Source organism: Lontra canadensis, unplaced genomic scaffold (genome assembly GCF_010015895.1).
Source record: "Lontra canadensis isolate GAN:19392208 unplaced genomic scaffold, GSC_riverotter_1.0 scaffold68, whole genome shotgun sequence".
Lineage (NCBI taxonomy): Eukaryota > Metazoa > Chordata > Mammalia > Carnivora > Mustelidae > Lontra > Lontra canadensis.
The window spans coordinates 10,348,298-10,368,589 of NW_022631062.1; the positions used below are offsets into that span (position 1 = coordinate 10,348,298).

The window sequence follows — 20,292 nt, forward strand, 5'->3', positions numbered from 1 at the left end:
CGTCCATCCTTCCATCCATCCATCCACTCATCCATCCATCCACCCACCCAACCACCCATCCACTCATCCATCCATCCATCCATCCATGCACCCACCCATCCACACATCCATCCATCCATCCGTCCATCCACTTTTCCATCCATCCATCCATCCATCCATCCATCCACTTTTCCATCCATCCATCCATTCACTCATCCATCCATCCATCCGTCCACCCACCCACCCACTTTTCCATCCATCCATCCATCCACCCACTTTTCCATCCATCCATCCATCCATCCATCCACCCATCCACCCACCCACCCACCCACCCACGCATCCATCCATCCATCCTGTGCTTTTGTGGTTAAACTGAAGGTGCACCGAGTGACCTTTATTCTACCTCCATGACTTTTAATGGGTTGATGTTTCCTTATGGGACAGCTGTCACTGATTGACGTATTATGGATTTGCAATTTTGACCACTTTCTAAATCACACTGGAAGGAACCATGTGATTCCTATTGGTCCAGCCTCCCCAGGTCACAGGAAACATCCAAAGACTGAACCTTTCAAGCTTCTGCATCAGGAGAGTTGGGTAGAGCATCAGCCTGCACCCAGTGCCTGGTCCGGTGCCTCCTAGGTAGGTGTGGCTCCCAGCCCTTCACATACTTGGCTAGGGAGGTGTAGGACATTAGGGTCAGATCACCAGACTGCAAAGTTGGCGACATGGAGGGGACACTGAGGCAGAGCCCTACAGGGAATGAGCAGAGCAGATGTTGGCCTGCCTTAGGACCTTCCCAAAGAGGATCCTGCTCCTCACAGGCTGGGCTGTGAGCCTGGAGAGGGGTTCTTTAGTGGGGCGCATGTGGAGAGGTCCAGGCAGGGCCAAGACACCTCAGTGGGAGCATCCAAACCAGCAACAGGCTGCCTGGCAGATGTCCGGCATGAAGGACACCCCTTTGGAGGGGCTGGCGAGGGGCTGGGCAGCGGGCTGGCTGAGCCCTTCCCTGGTCTTGTCTCTTCCTGGGCACCCTGGTAGGGAGTTTGGATGCATTAAGCCTGGACACGCGGAAGGACAGGAGACGCAGATACATAATTGGGGGTCAAGGAAGGGCGAGCGGGGAGTGATGTTCATGGAGGAAGGAGGTCTGCAGAGACGCTAGAGCTTTGTCTTTCCATTGTGAGCTCAGAGCAAACAGAACTGAGAAACTCAGGGGTGGGTTTTCACCAGGCAGTGGATCAGCTGGCATCAGGATCTCACACTTCCAGCCTTCAGGACCTTGAGAAATCAATGTGTGTTGCTTTTACTGCTCCTTGCTAAGGTGTTTGTTATTCAGGCTGTGTGAATCGGGGTTGTGCGGAGAAACAGAACCAGTAGCTCGTATGGCACATTCTTCCCCTCCATGTTCTTTGATGTTTTCAGACCATCAACTGATTAGACGAGGCCCACCCACAGTGCAGAAGGCCCTCGGCTTTACTCAGTGCACCAGATCTGATGCTAATCTCTTCCAAAACACCCTTGCAGAGAGACACACCCAGGGGAAATGCATTATCAGCTCTCTGGGCTTCCCTCAACCCACGTGTGACGAACCCTTACTTGAGATGGTTCCCTCGAGTTCCTGAGTGGGTGCAGCTGGGCTGGGTCCCGACCATCACGTCTGCCACCCATGCTTCCCAGGAACCACACTACTTTCCAACGTGCTCACGGGTTGCCTTCAGTGCAGAGTAGGGATGGAGCTCGTACCCACTCGCCCTACTTTCCTCTTTGGAAATACCAACATCACACCCAGAAAATACCCTCTGTGTTTCCCACACGGGGCATGTTTTCTTCTTCCCATTTATCCTCACACCACAGGGGCTCCTCCCCAAACGGCTACGTCGTTGGGTGTTCACCCTTCCTCAACATCATGATTTTTTGTTTGTTTTTTTAATTTTATTTTTTAAGAGTGATTTTAGGTGCACCGTACAATAAAAATATATCCAGAATGCAATTAAATACATCCAGCAGCAACACTGAGGGGAACATGCAGAAATCCCCCATGTACCCCCATGACCACACAGAGGCACAGCCTCCCCAGCATCCGTACCTGCCCCACAGAGAGCATATTTCCTACCATCAGCAAACACACATGGACATGTCATTAGCACCACTGGCATGCTTTACGTTACAGCTTCTTCTTGGGGTTGTGCATACTGTGGGTTTACAGACCTGTGCGATGACACGTGTGTATCATTATAGCGTCATGCAGATGAGTGGTACCTCCCTAAAAATCCTCAGGGCTGCATCTTCTCATCCGTCCCTCCCACATCCCCTGCCGACCACAAATCTTTCTTCTGTCTCTGCCATTTTGCCTTTTTGGGAACATCCTAGAACCAGAATCATGCAGGAGGGAGCCTGCAGACGGACTCCCTTCCCTTCGCAGGATGCATGTAAGGTGAGTTGGTGGCTTCTCACGGCATGATAGCTCATTGCTGTTTAGCAGTGAATTATATTCCCCTTCCCTGAGTAGACCACATGTGACACAGGCCACTTCCCTGGGGCAAGACTGGGCATTTGGAGGAAGGACAGAGCTTGATGTGGCTGCAGCATGCGTTTGTCGCTGCACAGTGGGTGTGGAATTGGCCAAGAGCCTGGGTCTGGGGAGGGCTGGTTCATTAGGGAGGTAATTCCAGCCCCAGTCCTTGCCCCATCTCCTGATTTCAGACCATTTCTGGGATGCCGCAGGGGCGGTGAGCTTGTTCTCTGTGCTGCACGGTCACGGTGAGCCTCCCATGTGTGTTGAACTTGGTGGCGGTCATGGGTCCTTATAGCTGTGGCTCTGGGATGGAAGGCTCAGGACCCCACATGGCAAGCTTGGGCAAGGCAAGAGAGCCCAGTTCTCTTCCTGCTCTAGTTCTCCGTCTGCTACTGCCATTGAAGGCAGCAGGACATCGTCACCTGATGTCGAGACATGCTGGCATGTGCTGAACACCCGGTCCTCCGCTCACGAGGATGAGCCACTGTCCACACCAGTGGCACCATCTTGGTGCCCCATTCATGCTTCTCTGGCTCAGCTGGCCGTCCCCCACCTGAGTCCCTGCCAATTTTGTTTCTGACCCTCAGCTTTACTCCACCAGCGCATTCAACAAGGAGGTCCTGCCTTTCCAGGGAGCCTGCTGTGCATAGGGCGTCTGGGTCTTGGCTTCCATCCAGTGCTGCTTTGGAGACTACCACTCTGGTCCTTCTGTTGTCCTTGCTCGAGGCAGTGGCTTTGCTCATGAAGGAGCTCACTCCCTTAGGGGGGTTCAGGCTTCTGGATGATGGCTGTCAGTCGACACCTTTGTTGCATGGAAAGGCTGTGTATTGTGACGGTTAATTTTATGTCATCTTGGCTGGACCACGTGTGCCCACATGTGGTCAAACATTAGTTTAGGTGTTGCTAGGATGGTATGGTTGGATGAGGTTAACATTGCAATCAGTAGCCTTTGAGTAAAGCAGATGGCTCTCTCTAGGGTCACAGTGGGCCTCGTCCAATCAGTGGAAGGCGTTGTGAGCACACAGACTGACCTCCCCTTTGCTGGTACGTGTGATTTTTGTTGTTGTTGTTGACTTTGTCAATGACACTTTGATTTATCGCTCTACAACATGAATGTCTTTCAAACATAATCCTGCATTATGTACTAGTTGGAATCTTATCTTTTTCCCTTGGGTTGGTGGGCCTTGTCTGATCAGTTGAAGGCTTTGTGACAAAACAGACTGACCTTCCTGGACAAAGAGGAAATTCTGTCTCCAGGAGGCCTTTGGACTCTGGCTGCCACTTTAGCTCGTCCTTGAGTCTCAGCCTCCTGGCCGGTCCTGTGGAATAGACACATAGTTACGTGAACCAATTCCTTAAATTAAATCTCTGGCTCTCTGCTTAGTCTTTTGGTGTGCTTTTTGGGAGAACCCTGAATAATACATCCTTTATGTATAAGGGACATGGGGCTGGACCCCTTCCAATCTGGAGAGCACATGTTTACAAGTGTTTCACTACATCGTATGGTAGGACTCCATTGCCAAGCATCTTCACTTTGTGCAAAACACATGTCACCTTTGGTCACCATGCCCGCATTGATGCCTTAACTTTGAATTCTGCAGATGAATCTCCCTCGTGCAGGTGGGCCTTGCCCAATCAGTCAAAGACTGTGAGAAAACAGCCTGACCTCCCCTTTGCTGGTGGATGTGATTTTTTGATGTTGATATCATGCTTTGATTTATTGCTCTGTGACATGAATGCCTTTCAAACACAATCCTGCATTACGGACTAGTTGGAATCTTATCTTTTTCCCTTGGATCGGTGGGCATTGTCTGATCAGTTGAAGGGTTTGGGAGAAAACAGACTGACCTTCCTGGACAAAGAGGAAATTCTGTCTCCAGGCGGCCTTTGGACTCTGGCTGAGACTTTAGCTTGTCTCTGCGTCTCAGCCTCCTGCCCGACCCTGCACTATAGAGACTCAAATACACACAGTTACTTGAACCAATCCCATAAATTAAATCTCTGTCTCTCCGCTTAGTCTTCTTGTGTGTTTCTTGGGAGACCCCTGACTAATGCATCCTTTATGTGTAAGGGACATGGGGCTGGACCCCTTCCAATCTGGAGAGCGAATGTCAACAAGTCTTTCATTGCATCGTATGGTAGGACGCCATCACCAAGCATCTCCGCCTCATGCAAAACACATGTCACCTTTGGTCACCATGCCTACATTGATGCCTTAACTTTGAATTCCACAGATGTCTCTCTTTAGTGAAGGTGGGCCTTGTCTGATCAGTCGAAGACTTTGTGAGAAAACAGTCTGACCTCCCCTTTGCTGGTGGATGTGATTTTTTTTTTTTTTTTGGGATGTTGCTATGATGTTTTCATTTATCACTCTGTAACGTGAATGCCTTTCAAACACAATTCTGCATTACATCATAGTTTGTCTCTTATCTTTTTCCCTTGGATCCTTTCTCTGCATTTTATTGGAATCAAAGGATTTGTGCATGGAAAATACTTGGCTTTGCTTGGATGGTCCCTTTCTTGACTGTGATATTATAAACACTGTTTCTTTTTCTTAATTTTGTTTTTTAAAGATTTATTTATTTATTTGAGGGAGAAAGAGCTGGGGGGAGGGGCAGACAGAGACAGAGAATCTCAAGCAGATTCCCTGCTGAGCCCAGAGCCTGAGATCATGATCTGAGCTGAAACCAAGAGTCGGGCACGACCCAAATACTGTTTCTCATATGAGCTTGATTGACCTGGCCTTGAGCTCATTCCCTTTCTTGTAACGCATATGAACCTGTTATTGGATTTTTCTCCCCCAGTTTTATGGAGGTCAGTTGGCAGGACATCACATACGTCTAATGGTTAGAGAATTTCAGAAAGCCCACGGGCACATTCTTGACATGGTGGTTGTCTTATTTTCCTATACCTAGTATTTCATAGAAATGGAATCATGTCCTGTGTGGTCTTGGGAGTGTGGCTTCTGTCCTTGAGCATCGTGTCTTCATGGTCCCTCCACGAGGTAGCAGGTGTCAGAGTCCTGTTCCTTTTCACAGCTGAGTTCTATTCCATCCATGGATGGACCCTGTGCATTGGTGGGCACTTGGATTGCCCACATCTCCCTGGCTACTATGAGTAACGCTGCTCTAGGCCTTCCCATGTGCATATGGTTGTGGACACCTGCTTTCCTGTGTCCTGGATAGATGGAGAGTGAGGAGTGGGATTGCCAGGCCATGTGGTTTCTCCACTACTTTTCCACAGTGTCCACAGCATTTTCCATGTCCACCAGCCATGCAGGATGGACCCGGTTTCCCTCCCTGCTCTTGAACATTTGTTCAGTGATGTTTTCATTGCCCCCGAAAGAAGACCCATGCAAGTGGACCTAAAGTGATATCTCACTGTGGCTTTGGTTTGCGTTTCCGTAAAGGAGGACGGAATGCCCGTGAGACCCTCCCACGTCCATGAGACATTTCCAACACAAGGGGACAGAAGCCATGGGACAAAGACTCTTTGTTTTTAAATTCATGTTTTAAAGAGCAGAATGTATTATATGAACTGAGCTTATTAGACTTTTTACAGATCCCTGTAATTCCTGTGCAGTTGCAAGAAAGAATATGGAGAAACCTTGTGTACCCTTTCCCTGGTTTCCTTCTGGGGATAAAACTTACAAAGCTGTAAAGTACGTGATCCCAACCCCGTGGCTACAGGGATACAATCATTGCTGTTTTATCCATATTTCCTCGTTTTCATGGGCAGCCACGTGTGCGGTGGTGGGGTGAGCCATCTGCGATGTCCTTGCACTTGAAGGATGGTGCATCCCTCCAGTCATTGGGGGGGTGACCATCCCCCCTGTGTCAAGACACAGGCATGTTCCCTGTCCCCAGATTCCCAAATGTTCCCCTCCTATAGCTTTGCTACCTCCTTCCCACATCCATCCATGCTGCACCCGCAGCCAGCCACTCATCTGCTCTCTGTTTCCACAATGCCATCATTTCAAGAATGTCACATAAAGGGAGTCACACACAATGCAACCTTTTAAAATTGCCTTTTTTTTTTTTCTTTTTACCCCCCACTCCAAACTCGCCATAATTCCACTGGAGGTTCCTCCCAGCTGTCTCTAGAACAATAAGCCTTTCTTTTGCAAGAACACCTGTAAAGACTCTTTGCATAAAATGACATTCACACCGAAGATCTTTGTCTTATCAACAGGGCAGGGGGGGTATCTTTTTATGTTCGAGCATCTTTGCGAACCCGTGGGAGTGCGTCTGTGGGAGCAGCTCTCAGCATTAGAGCTGCTGGGTCAGAGAGAACACGCACGCACGTCCGCTTTGCACAGCCCTCGGCAGCTCGTCTGCTAAAGGGACAGAGTCTTGGTGCCCAGTGACTCATTCTGGTGCGAGTGTGCAGTTTTGGGACCCACTGTTGCGATGGTTGATCACGAGTCGGCTGTCTTCCTTTCATCGTGTGTACTTACAGGAGTGCGTTTCAACGCTGTTGTACACGGGCGTGTTTTATTCACTATCCACGAGTCCCTTGTTCGTTTTCTTTGGGTCTTCGGAAGGGAAGAGGAGAGAAGCTGTGCATATCCTTTTACAAGACCCCTTTACGGGCAAGGTCGCAACCCTTTTTCTACGCCCCGCATCTGTCGTTTGCCTTTACATGTTACCTGATGGACTTTCGACTCCTTAGGGCGAAACCCTTTCTTGACGTGCTCCGTGTTATCCGCACGGATTCTGCGCGGTCCTTAGAAAAGGACATGGTCGCGGAGTGATCCAGCCACCCCCGCCTCCCCTTCTGTGTTTACGATTGGATTTTTAAATATTTGAAATGTTTAAATATTTAAATCACTCACAATATTTTAAACAGTTCAAGTATCTGACTATGTAAATTAAACAATATTTTAAACATGGCAAGTATCCGAATCTGTAAATTATTCCAACCGTATTTTAAATCTTTCAAGTGTCTGAATATGTAAATTATTTTTTAAAATATTTCAAGGGGCTCAAGTATTTGAATCAGCAAGTTATTTAAAGAATATAGTAAATCATCCAAATATATCAAAATTTAAATTATTTAAATAGAATTATTTAAATAAACAATAAGTACATAGATAAAACAAAAAAAATAATCCCAATAGTTAAATAATTTTAAATCCTTCAAGTATTTGAATATTTCAATTATTTGAATATTTGAATCTGTAAATGATTCCAAGATTTTGATATTTTGGGTATTTGCATATGTGGATTATTTTATCAGTATTTTTAAATATCTCCAATCTTTAGCTATTGGAGGCATGTCTTATTTCCTGTGCTGTGGTCAGTGAGATGAGGATACAGAGACCTGACATACAATTACTTCCCTACAAGCTGGCCCTCGCGGAAGCATGAGGTCAACCCGCCACATTTCAGTTCTTAAAAAAGAATAATGAGCCACGAGGGCTCTAAACATAGTCCGGGCTCAGGATGGGAGCTCCTTCTCCGCTCGGCCTGCAAACATCACTCCTTTGCCAAGCAAACGGGCTTGGGAGGTGCGAGTTGCTTTTCTTGTCATTTGAGTCGTGGGCTTGCCCCCCAAGCACATCAGCTGGGCGGTTCAGGGAGGAAGGCGTGAGCCGTGACCCCGAGCAGCCTCCCCGTGCATCCGCAGCAGCTGCTGTCCCTGTACAGACCGATCAGCTCACAGCTGCCACCTCCCCAGTGCTCCCCCGATGCCTGTTGGAGGTGAGCTGGCCTGTGGGATTTGGCGATGGTGGGTGCTGGTGTGCAGGACACAGAGTGGCATGTGAGGGGATGGACAGGGATCCCCTGTGTCTATTTGCAACCAGGTTTTAGGGGGAAGGATTGAAGGCATCTGGGCTGGAGCTGACTCACGTCTGGGAGATAAAGGTGCAGGGAGAGGGACTGGCTTGCCGGTGCTTCTTGGGAGCCTCGCTAGCCAGGCTCCGGTGGCCTTGCACAGATGTGTGCATGCATGTGCACCAATTTCTAGAGTTTGAATTGTGCCTCCCCCCCAAAAAAGATATGTTGAAGTCTTAGCCCCTGGTACCTGTGAAGGGGATCTTATTTGGAAATGGGGTCTCTGCAGGTGGTCAAGTTAAGATGAGGGCAGTAGGGTGGGCCCTGATCCCATAGGACTGGGGTCCTTATAAGAAGAGGGGATGTGGGCACAGACATGCACAGAGGGACAACCGTGTGTGGACACAGGGAGAACACAGGGTCTACACGCCAAGGAAAGGCCTCAGGGGGAACCAGCATTGGCCTATCTGTCTGTCCATCCATCCATCCATCCATCCACCCATCCACCTACCTATCCATTCATCCGTGCATCCATATATCCACCCTTCTACCCATCTACCCATCCTTCTATCCTTCCATCATCCATCCATCCACCCATTATATCCATCCATCCATCCATCCATGCATCCATCCATCCACCCTTCTACCCACCTATCCATCCTTCTATCCATCCATCATCTATCCATCCATCCATTCTATCTATCCATCCATCCACCTATCCAGCCATCATCCATCCGTCTATCCATCCATCCACCCATCTATCCATCCATCATCCGTCCATCTCCCCATTCTACCTACCCATCATCCTTCCATCCATCCATTCATCTATGTCTCCATCCATCATCATCCATGTTATCTATCATGCCTCTCTTTATATATATATATATAAACATATAAATATGATATATCACCTCCCTCTCTATGTGTATATGTTTATATACACACACATAAATATTTTAATTTTAATCATTTTAAGGAATCGGCTCATGCAACTACGGAGACTTGTTAAACCCAAATGCTACAGGGTAGAAACACAGGACATGTTTACAATTTGAATCTGTCTGCTGGGAAATGGACTCTTGCCGGGGTGGGTGTGGGAGTAGGGACTGGTAATCCGTCTTTATGCAATGAACCCCATCAACTGATTAGATGAGGCCCACCCACATTAGGGAGGGAAATCCTTACAGTGTGGGGATCTCAGAGTTAATCGCAGAGCCCAGAAGTTGCACCGGCGAAACCTGTTTCAATCAGAAGCACATGGCTGTCACATTCCTACCTATGTAGATGGAGCTCCCATTCTCATGCCCTTTGCTGGGATCCAGCTGGGCACAGGGAGTTCCCATGCACTTGGGGTGTCTGTACCCCCTGCCCCATGTTTCTGCAAGCCCAGACACCTGTATTTGTTCAGTATCAGTGAGTGCCCTGTGCAACTCCAAGCCGATACTAACTCTCTGGGGACAGAAGGAACTCAAGGGTCACCAGGAGAGGGGGAATCTTAAGCCACACACAACAGGATAGCTAGACCTCCCAGTACGGATGATGGAAGAGAATTTCTGTTGGGGGGGATGCCTTTCTTGGAGCCCAGTGACAGAAAACAGTGTGTATTTAAGCCAATATGAGGCCCATGTTGGGGGAAGCACGGGGTCAGCTGCTGAGAGCCATCTCTGGTATTATTTCCCTTTTCTCTTTGGCCGCTAGGAAGCTCAGAGCTGAATTTGCCCTCAGAGCTCCATGGCAGGGGTCTTATGACCAGGAGAGCTGCATATGATTTTTAATCTTCTTGGCTGGTTCAAATCTATCTCAGGGACTGAGTTTTCGGATTTGATCAATTGCCCCCATCCTTTATTTACGTGCTTTGTATAACCAACTTTTGTACATTGTACTTTGGCACGTTCAACATTTAACCCGAAAAAAGAAATTTTTTTTTTTTTAATTTCGAATTGTTTCTTTTTATTTGGATGAATCCTGGGAAGCTTAATGGCTGGGGAATGCATGTGTTTAAAATTTGAAGTCGGGAAAATACAAGTGTTCTTTTTCCAAAGGGCAAGTAATACGTGGTAGGGGAAGGCTTAGTAACAGCTGTCTTGCAAAATTAAGTTTTCCACTGTAAGTTTTTATGTCCAGAAACAATACTCATGACCTTGAGCGGTTGGTGCCATTTATCACACTTTTGGTGATTCTTGTGTCTCGTAAATCACAGTTGTTGGTGAAGTGCATGTGTATGTGTTTATTTATAGATCGGCATGGAAACGGCTGTGCGGGTTTTTGCTGTGAACGAGTCCCCTCCTGTCCTCACCAACCAGGGCATATATTTCTGGGGTACAGCCAATAATTACTGGCTGTGGAGCACCCTGTTCTTGCCACTGCCTGTCTTTGGTGTGAGTTGGTACCGTAGGCCTCCTTGTTCCATTTTGAGAACATGTACCACGTGCCGAGTCCGGATGGGGGTGTTATGGTTCCAATTCCATGTCTTCCTGTTGTTACTTTGGGGCCATTTCACAGAATACGCTGATGCAAGGTCAGGCTTCTCCATCTGAGTCGTGTGCCCAGTAATTTTGGCTCCCGATTTTGGGGGATGGAATCCTGTCCCCCAAAGACATCCGTGTCCTAAGCCCTGGAAACTCTAAGTTATGTCGTCATGAAGCTAAAGGCAAATAAACATTGCGGACGGAAATTAAGATTTCCAATCAGCTGACCTTGAGATGGAGATTTGTGACCTCCAGAACTGTAGGATGATACGTTTGTGTTTGGGTGGCACTGGTTCTCAATGGATATCCAGCCAAGCTTGGGAGAGGGGACAGACTTGCCCCATGTGCCCGTCACTGGACAGTTGACTGTGTTTAGGATGATTGTATCCTATCAAAGATAGGACTGATTGGCAGGCTGAGCAGGTGGTTGGAGTCCTGGCTAGTTCAGCCCTGTGCTCCTTCCCACCATGACCTACAAACACCTCCTTGGAGAGGCGTAACCCTGTTGGAAATCCCTATGCTCGATTTTGACCTGGAGTTCCTGCTTCTCACCTGTGGTCCAAGTGCTCTGTGGGCTCTTCTCGTGGTTGAGAAACATTCTGAAACAGACATGATGAGCTACGTAGAGATGAAATTTTTTTAGATTTCCAGGGTCAACTCACTTATGGCTCTTGGGACTCAAAATTATGGTATCAGCTGGGAGATAACTTCAGGGACCCCCGTGTGGGCTGAGCCATGCTTGGCAGGAAGCCGATCCCACTTACTTGGCACATCATGGCCTTGGGAGAAGACATTCTGAGGACCTGTGCCATCCTTGTTCTGGTGAAATGGAAGATGACACTGGATGCAAACATATTGGGTAGGAAACGACCTTCAGGGCGTGGAGCAAGCAACCATGGGCCTGGAAAGACATTTCATGGACTCGCTCTGTTCACACAGAAACGTCATGGTGGCTTGGAGTAGGGTGTCCATTATGCACCTCCTGTTTCTGATCCCTCTGAATACCTTTCATACTTAGTATCGAAGCCCAAGGAGCATTCTTTGAGAAGAAGGTGATGCTGTCCTTGGGAGAGCATTCTGGAAGACCACCTGCTGCTCTTGGCGTTGAAGGTGGTTCAGGGTTCCTATGTCCATTTCTCACTGATACTAAGGAGTCAGACGGGATCCTGGTGGTCATGTGGTTTCTTAGGCACCCCCCCTCCATTCCTGGGTGGTGGGTGTAGACGTTGCTCTGTCATCATGCCCGTTCCTCACATGCTTCTGTTTCTCAGCATGTCCTGAGCATCAGGCAGGAGATCTGCCTGGGATGAGGGCATCTTGTCTTAGCCCATTTGGGCCACCATAACAAACACAGCATGGAGTGATTTTGGTGGGGGGGGTTCAGTAGCAGATACTTCCTGCCATTGGGGTGGCTGGATGTCCAAAATTAAGGAACTGCTAGAATGGATTTGTAGATGGCGTTCTTCTGGCTGGGTCCTTACACAGTCGAAGGGGCCTGGAGTCTCCTTGGGGTCTCCTTTATAAGGACACTAATTCAGTCATGGTGGCTCTGCCCTCATGACCTGGTGAACTTCTAAAGATCCCCCACTTTCATGACCTGGTCACCTCCCAAAGACCCCCACCTCCACCCTTATCACCTGATGACCTTCCAAAGATCCCACCTCCATCCTCATCACCTGATCACCTCCCAAACACCCCCACCTCCAATCCCGTCCCGTGGAGGGTTGGCCTTCAACACATGAATTTTAGGAGGAAATACCCACATTCACATCATGGCACATTTCCTTTTGGAGTAGGTGTGGCCTTCTATCTGCTTGATCCAGCGATGGATGGGTTAGCTCATTAAGTCCCTGAACATTCATGCCTGATGTCTGCCATTGGGCCAGGCAGTGAGGAACAGGGAACCTGTGAGGAGGTGTATGCCCCCAGGCAACCCTCGCCGAGGCGGGAGGGCAGACCAGTCAAAGACACAGTTGCAGAGGGTTGTTCTTCCCACATAGGGCACACAAAAGCCTTCTGGATGGGATCCTGAACACAAATGAGCACCCCTGGGCCCATACGACTGAGACAAAGTCTTGACTGGGAATGGTCACCATGTTGCACGGAGATTATCCCAACAGCAGAGAGACCTCCTGCATGAGTGCAGATACCACGCTTAGAAGTACATATGAGCTCTTAGTACTTGGATGACGTCCCACAGGACCATGAGCTCTTTCAGGGCATTATTCCCTAATACCTTCATAGTTTATCACAGGGGTCGTGAATGTCCAGTTGGGAGCACCACTGTGAGCTTGAGAACCCCCGAATGATCACCTTTCCAATGTTACACATGTATTCACAGCCCATCATGACTGCAGGTGGAGTTACTCACCTGCACTCAAGGGCCACTTAGGGTTGCTGACTGGTGTCTGCATGACTGCGGACACCAGGGACACAGCTGCAGGGAGAAATGGGGCGTCTGCCATGGTCCAGGGCACATTCCTAGAAGTGATTTTGCTGCAACAGCCTGAGTGTGTTTCACGTTGCACTAGATATCACCCAAGGACCCCCACCCACATGGGGGTTTTCCCCTCTTGCTTTCCTGCCCATGGCATACATGAGCCCCTGCTTGCGAGCACTGTGACAGAGAAGCATGGTGTCAAAGTGCTTGCTCTTGTCAAGTCCAATGGTGTCTCAGTGAGTTCTCGTGAACATGCCTCTCATTGGGTAAAGTCTTACATGCCTTTGTAAGGACTGTGTCATGTTGTATGTTTTCTTATACACAGTTATGTTCACCCTTTTTTTTTTCCTTAGAGTGTTATTTTTCTTGATTTGTAAGAACTGTTTACATACTAGGAAAATAGCCTTTTGCATGTGATCAGGGTTCCAAGTTTCTTTTTTTTTTTTTTTTAATATATCATTTACTTCGAACTTTGCTTTTGGTGTGTTTTTTTTTTTTTCCACGCAAAATTATTTTGGTAGCAAAATTTATCTACTTATTCTTCTCAACTTCAACTTATGATTAGGAAGACGTTTCATACTTTGAGGTTAAAAATAAATGGATTCATGCTGTTTTCCCCCTGATATGTTCATTGTGTAACTTCTACCCCATGGTTAATTTTGATGTTTAGATGGGTCTAATTTTGCCTTTTTTTCTTAATGTCTATTTACATGTTCCAACACCATTTATTAAAGAGTCCATCTTTGGGGTGCTTGGGTGGCTCAGTCGGTTAAGCGTCTGACTCTTGGTTGCCGCTCAGGTTGTGATCTCAAGGTTGTGAGATCCAGCCCTGCATTGGGCTCTATGATCAGTGTGGAGTCAGCTTGAGATTCTCCTCTGCCTCTCTCTAATAAATAAATAAATCTAAAATAAAATAAATTAAAATAAAATAAAAGTTCATCTTTGTCACCTTCATCGAATGCTCCAGCTCCCAGGGCTGGCCGGTTCCTAGAGGTAGCATGTGACTCTCTCAGGAGCACAGCTTTCCAACGAAAACCGGGCAATCCACAGCCCTCTCCCCACCACGTCCGTGACCACATCGTTGGCCAGTGTCTACCCTGCCCACGCAAATCACCGCAGGGCCAGGGACACACACGTAGGGACAGCTCCTGTGACCCAGAATCTGCTGAAATTATTCACACCAGACTCTTCTAAACCTGTTGAGCCTGCTTCCCTGACCCATTTCTTCCCACAGTAGAGATTCTTGTCCACACTTCTGTGTCCCTCTGCCTCCTGACCCATCCTGCTGCTTCCCCATGTGGGGGGTGATGTGGCATGCATGCCCCCTCCTCTCGGAAACTGTGTTCCACAAACTCATTGCAACAGCAGGTGTTCATCCCCTGGTTTGTTGTCCTCCTCCATACCTAAATAGTAGTAAAACCTACTTCCTGCCCCATGTTGCCTGGGAGTGTGGGTCCTGGGGCGTCATCCACGCTCATAAATGCTACTCCCACGTGGGCTCCCGACCTTTCTGCCAGTCATTGTGCTGATACTCTAGCTGGCGTCTGCCAAGGCCTCCGCTGGGGGTGAGCAAGCGTTTATCAGGTGTCTTTGACCAGGTTGGAATGACTCGGGACTAATCCAGCCAATCCGCTTCTAAAACTCACTTTGATATACATATATATTTTTTTTCCCTTTTCTTCTTCAGTTTTGGCCCCACAACCCGACCGCGTGGCTGTAGTGACTGGAGGCGCGGATGGAATCGGCTATGCCACGGCGAGGCACCTGGCGAGACTCGGCATGCGTGTGATCATAGGTGATGATTGTGTTGTTGGCTAATGGAAGGTACTCCGTCATTGGCTCATATAGAAACAGTGATTTGCTTATAGGTAAAACCCATCTGGGAAACACCTAACGTGGCCCTTGTAAGGACTTTGGTCCTAGTGCAATGAGGACCCATGTCATTGGGTTCATTTTACCCTAACCACCTCTTTAAAGACACCCTCTCCAAATAAGTAAGGTTCTGAGCTCCTGTGGGGTCGGGGCCTCAACATATGAATTTGGGGAAGACACGATGTAGTGTCTTCCAGTGTCAACTTCCAGTGTCAACTCGGAACAGGTGTTCAAAGACTGGCTTCCTTTGCAGCTGCATCCCATAGACTACATTGTCCATTCTTCTTTTGGAACGCTCTCTCTGCTCCTTACCCTGGTGTCTAACTCCTCTTTGAAAACGAAGGTATTTTCTTTGCCTGGGAAAGCAAACAGAGTTCAAACGAAACCATTGTACTTTTGTTAATTTTCCCAGTGAATTGGGGGTACAATTTTTAATCTGCTGGGAAAAATGATACTGTGGACATTACCTTTAAAAAAAAAAAACACTTCATGCTAATTATGTCTCCTACTGACATCATTTGCATTAAATTAATACCTTTTGTGGTGTCTGTTTTTACAGAAATCATATTATACGTCTGGTTTTAGGTGTTAAGGATTGTTTTTACTTAAGACTTTCTACATAATATTACGCATGGACATTTACTTATTCAATAATGATTTATTTCTTCCTTTCTCCCATTTTTCTTCTCCATCTTTTGCCCGCCATCATTTTTTGAAGGATAATTTTAGGTCAGAATCTACAGTTGGGGCAGGGTATTTAAACATGAATGTGTTCCACTGCTTCCTGGCTCTTGACAAGCTCGGTCTTTGGTCCCCACAAACATCTAGTAATGCCTAAATGCACCAACTAAAATCCACAACATTATAAACCAAATGATACTGAGATGCAGATATAAAAATGTATAAGAACACAAACTTGCCACGTGATTATAGACATGAAATCTTTATAGGACAAATAACATGATGTACTGTGGGTTCAATAACTCCTACTGGTTGGAAGCTGTGATGATCTTAAACTCTATTTTGGGACAGCTTCAACATCCTGACTTGGGTCTGAAAATATCTCTGGTTTGTGTCGGTGGCCAAGTCAGAGACCCTGCCCTTACTTCCGTGTCTTGTCCACATTTGGACAAGACATTGGGGTTGGCCACCATGATGATGTTGATTGCTTGTGTTAAAACTCAAAGACCCCTGAGTTCCATGGGGGAGGGTATCTCCGAGGGGGCTCTTAACCCAGATGGAGAGCCCCCAGGTCTAGCCAGTGTGGCCTTCTGTTGTCCTCACAGAGGCGTGACTCACATGGGTACACTTAGCTGTTGATTCCTGTAATCAAATGGACTCATGCTCCTAACTTTAATATTTTCTTCTCACTTTTGTCAAACATGACTCCACAACTTAAAATTTTTGTATTGCATGGCCCTTCCCATGTGTCACTCTTTTGAAAAAGTGCAGTTTCTTACAGTGTTTCCTCCCTCATGGACCCAAGTAGGCACCTTTCTCTCATGAGCCAACTGGTCTGTAGAACGGTATACATTTGCCAGGCGTTGGGAGGGGACGATTACTTCTTGGTGGACCTCACTATTTTCCTCAACCGTGTTATTTTTTTCTTCAGAGATGGGTCCACATCCGTGTTCTCTGAATCAATGTGGAAATGATAGAACAGTTTTTGACAAGTCTTTGCAAGGACAGTCTTTACCAACATCGATATCTACTTCCCCCACCCAGATGAAGAGTAGTCATTGGCAGATGAGGGGGTCCTGCAGGACAGGGGACCCATCTGAGTGTGCATTTCTGGAACTCCTCTTCAATTTTAGCATCCACGTGATGTGTTTCTCTCTTCCTGGGACCTGAGCACATCAGGGAGACATGGTGTGTGATCAGAGGGAATCAGGTCTCTGGGAGACTACTGCCTTGTCTTGGATTTCGCCACCATCTGGGATGACTTGATCAAAGTGATATCAGGGGGGCACCTGGGTGGCTCAGTCAGTTAAGCATCTACCTTTGGCTCACGTCATGATCTCAGGGTCCTTGGATCGAGCCCTGCGTCAGGTACCCTGCTCAGCGGGGTGTCTGTTTCTCCCTCTCCTTTTGGCCTCATGCCCCCTACTCATGCTCTCACTTTCTCTCTCTCTCTCTCTCAAATGAAGAAAATTTTTAAAAAACTAAAAACAAAAAACAAAAAAACAAAGTGACATCACATCATGGACAGAAGGAGCCAAAGTCTTCTCTGAGAGCCCGCTGGAGTTTGGCCTGTGGTAGAAGGAAGCTGGTAGAGCAGGATGGGGAGGAACCTCAGTCTGAGCAGCCGGGGACTGGCATCCAGCACTGGTTATCTCCGCCTCTTGTGACTTCTGAAGTATACTTGTCTTCTTCGTCTTAATTCTTTGTGAAACTTGGCATTATTGCAATGCAAAGAAAAAAAAAATTGTTCCATTTCTGTGCTTTTTACCTCAGTGTGGTATTTTAAGTCATGATGAAGTCTAGATAGATGACTTAGGTCATGATGGGGTCTAGTTGGGTAAATCATGAGGAGGTCTAGTTGGGCGGATCATGAGGTCTTGTTCAGGTAGGTGATGATGAGGTCTAGTTGGGTGAGTGATGAGGAGGTCTAGTTGGGTGAGTGATGAGAAGGTCTAGTTGGATTAGGTGATGATGAAGTCTGGTCAGGTAGGTCATGAGGAGGTCTAGTTGGGTGGATCATGAGGTCTTGTTCAGGTAGGTGATGATGAGGTCTAGTTCAGTTAGGTGATGATGGGGTCTGTTTGGGTTAGATGATGATGTAGTCTGGTCAGGTAGGTCGTGATGAGGTCTAGTTGGGTTAGGTGATGATAGGTCTAGTTGGGTTAAGCGATGATGGGGTCTAGTTTGGTAGGTGATGAAGGGTTCTAGCTGGGTGGCTCATGAGGAGGTCTAGTTGGGTAAGTCCCTAGAAAGTCAGGTTGGGGTTAGGTCATGCTCAGTTCTAGTTGAGTGAGGAGTGTGATCTATAGACAGAATGCAGTGAAGGCATGTGAGGGAGCATGTGGTACTCATGCATGTGAGGACTGGAACCCTGACTCTCCTATCACCTCCTCATTTAGGTGAAGTTCGCTGAGACCAGGAACAGTCCTGCCTGCACCAAAGTTCTCCTTCTCTTGAAGTAAACAGAGTGCTCCTGTGCTTCTCCACCTCTTGCATCTTCTTTCCCACAGAGCTTCTGGTGTCTGCATGGGTCACAGTTTGACCCGCTCAGTCCAATCAAGTGTGAATGTTCCCTCCTCCCCGGGTCCTTCAGGGCATAACTGCATATATTCTGAGAGGGACAGTGTTTCATCTTGTGTGACAGTTTGATACAAGGCCACTTAACAAAATATTATCGCGGACACTTTAATGTAAATTTCACACTAAATGGAAGCTAAGAGATGTGTATATTCAATTTCAAGTTTGCCAATCCTGAGTCCATTAATGTTTAAACAATAATCAGGTACTTGCTGAAGAATTGGAAAAGGGAATGTGAATTCAACCCAAGCACATTAATATTACCATAAATACATTAATTATTAAATTTCTCATTTGCTCACAGTATCTCAGTTCTCATAGTTTCAAAATACTGTTTTGGTGGAGGATCTGTCTTTATAATTCTTTATGAATAGCCATCTAAAAGATGGCTTTTGAGATCAGGGGCCAGTAGATGTTTCTGGTGTGGACCAGATAATAAATATTTGCTTAAGTGTGTCTCTCAGTGGTCAGCTCTGTCTTGATAGCCGGAAAGCACCATTGGCAATATTTAAAGCTATGGGTATGGCTGTTGTTCCAATATATATATATTTTTCTTTTCACATCAGGGAAATCATTGGATGTGGCCCCAGGTTCCTAGTTGGCTGGCCCTGGTTTGGGTTCAATGTCTTTAAATTTAGCCCCCCACCGAAAGCATGAGCCGAAGGCAGACCCACTGTGCTTGTGTCTACCTTCCATTCTGGTCAAGTACTCTACCTCGCATGCAATATTTGGTCAGTAAATGTAGGAAATCTCTAACAATTGCATAGGGTCAAGGTTCCATATCCAACTCTGGGGAGCCAGCTGATGAAGATGACCTTTGCCAAAAGAGTGCCTGTGTCCATGCTTCTAATGCAAGGCCTTAGGGAGAGTAGTGACCTGCCCATCGAGGGGAGGTGTTACCATGACCAGTTTCCCCTCCTGGTTGGATGCCCCCTGCTTTCTCTGGCCATTGATACCTCTTTCGGAATGTGGAGCGTCTTCTATTCCACTTCACGCAGGCTCCCACTGGGCCACCTTTGATGCTAAGATGGCGAATGCCAGAAGTGTAGCCTGCCAGTGGATGTCTCTTGAATATTTTAAAATGGCATGGAAATTCCAAAATAAGCTCATGCATGTACACAGCCCCAGCTTAGAGAAAGGTGAATTTTATTTTGTCGTCTTTGAGGCTTAGAACATTTAGAGATGGAATATAACTTTCCGGTATGGCATCCTGTCCGACTGTGCACCCCGCAACACAGGAAGACCCTCTGAGCAAAAATCTAACAACCGTGTAATACGCTCTTTCTTCAAGGGAGCCGAAGGTGTGAATACTATCACAGCTGCGTTTTCTTGACGTCTGCAACTTTGAACTCCTTTAAGGTGGTGGCGCCTTATATAATCCTTTACTTCACCCCCTGAAGATGTCTTTTGCCATATTTATCTCAGATTCATCTCCAGCTGGAGCCAAAGACGTTTCTGATTTCACAACGTTCACTGCTTCTGCTGTCTGTGTTTCCTTAACTCTTTGTTGTAAAGCCTTCTGCTTCTGGGAAGGGTGTTCCATCGGGTTTGGTTTTTTTTTTTTTTTTGGCGGGGGCAGGGGGACACTTGTCAATGACACAGACTAATTAGTGCAGGATCAAGTGGTGGGGGGATCCATAGCAGGACCCCTTGTACGTTAGTTTGAATATAAAAATGAAACAAAATAGAGGAAAACAGCATGTAGAAATGTCTCCAGAACGGATTGCTTGGTGATACGTTTTCATGGAGATCTCAAGAGGGTTGTACCCCAGAGAACACCTGGCCAGCAGCGGCTGGATGCAAGTGGGAGGGTGATGTGAGCCACTCCACCCCTTTAGGACCTGGTCCTCCCAGGCCAGGTGTCTCTCCTGCTGTCCTCATGCCACCTGTCACTTCTTGGGGCTCTAGGAGCTTCACTCCCACGCCTGTGTTCCTTAAATGCCAATTCCAGTCGCCTTGTACAGAAGCGCTCCCATGACT

General features: G+C 47.3%; 1 protein-coding gene across 1 annotated transcript in view; it reads left to right on the top strand.

The window, feature by feature from the left end:
• Window positions 1-20,292, top strand: part of DHRSX (dehydrogenase/reductase X-linked) — a 154,179-nt gene that overhangs the window by 12,854 nt on the left and 121,033 nt on the right. The window contains exon 2 of the mRNA XM_032880249.1: window positions 14,870-14,977. Coding sequence (XP_032736140.1) covers window positions 14,870-14,977 — 108 coding nt within the window. The remainder of the gene's footprint in view (window positions 1-14,869; window positions 14,978-20,292) is intronic.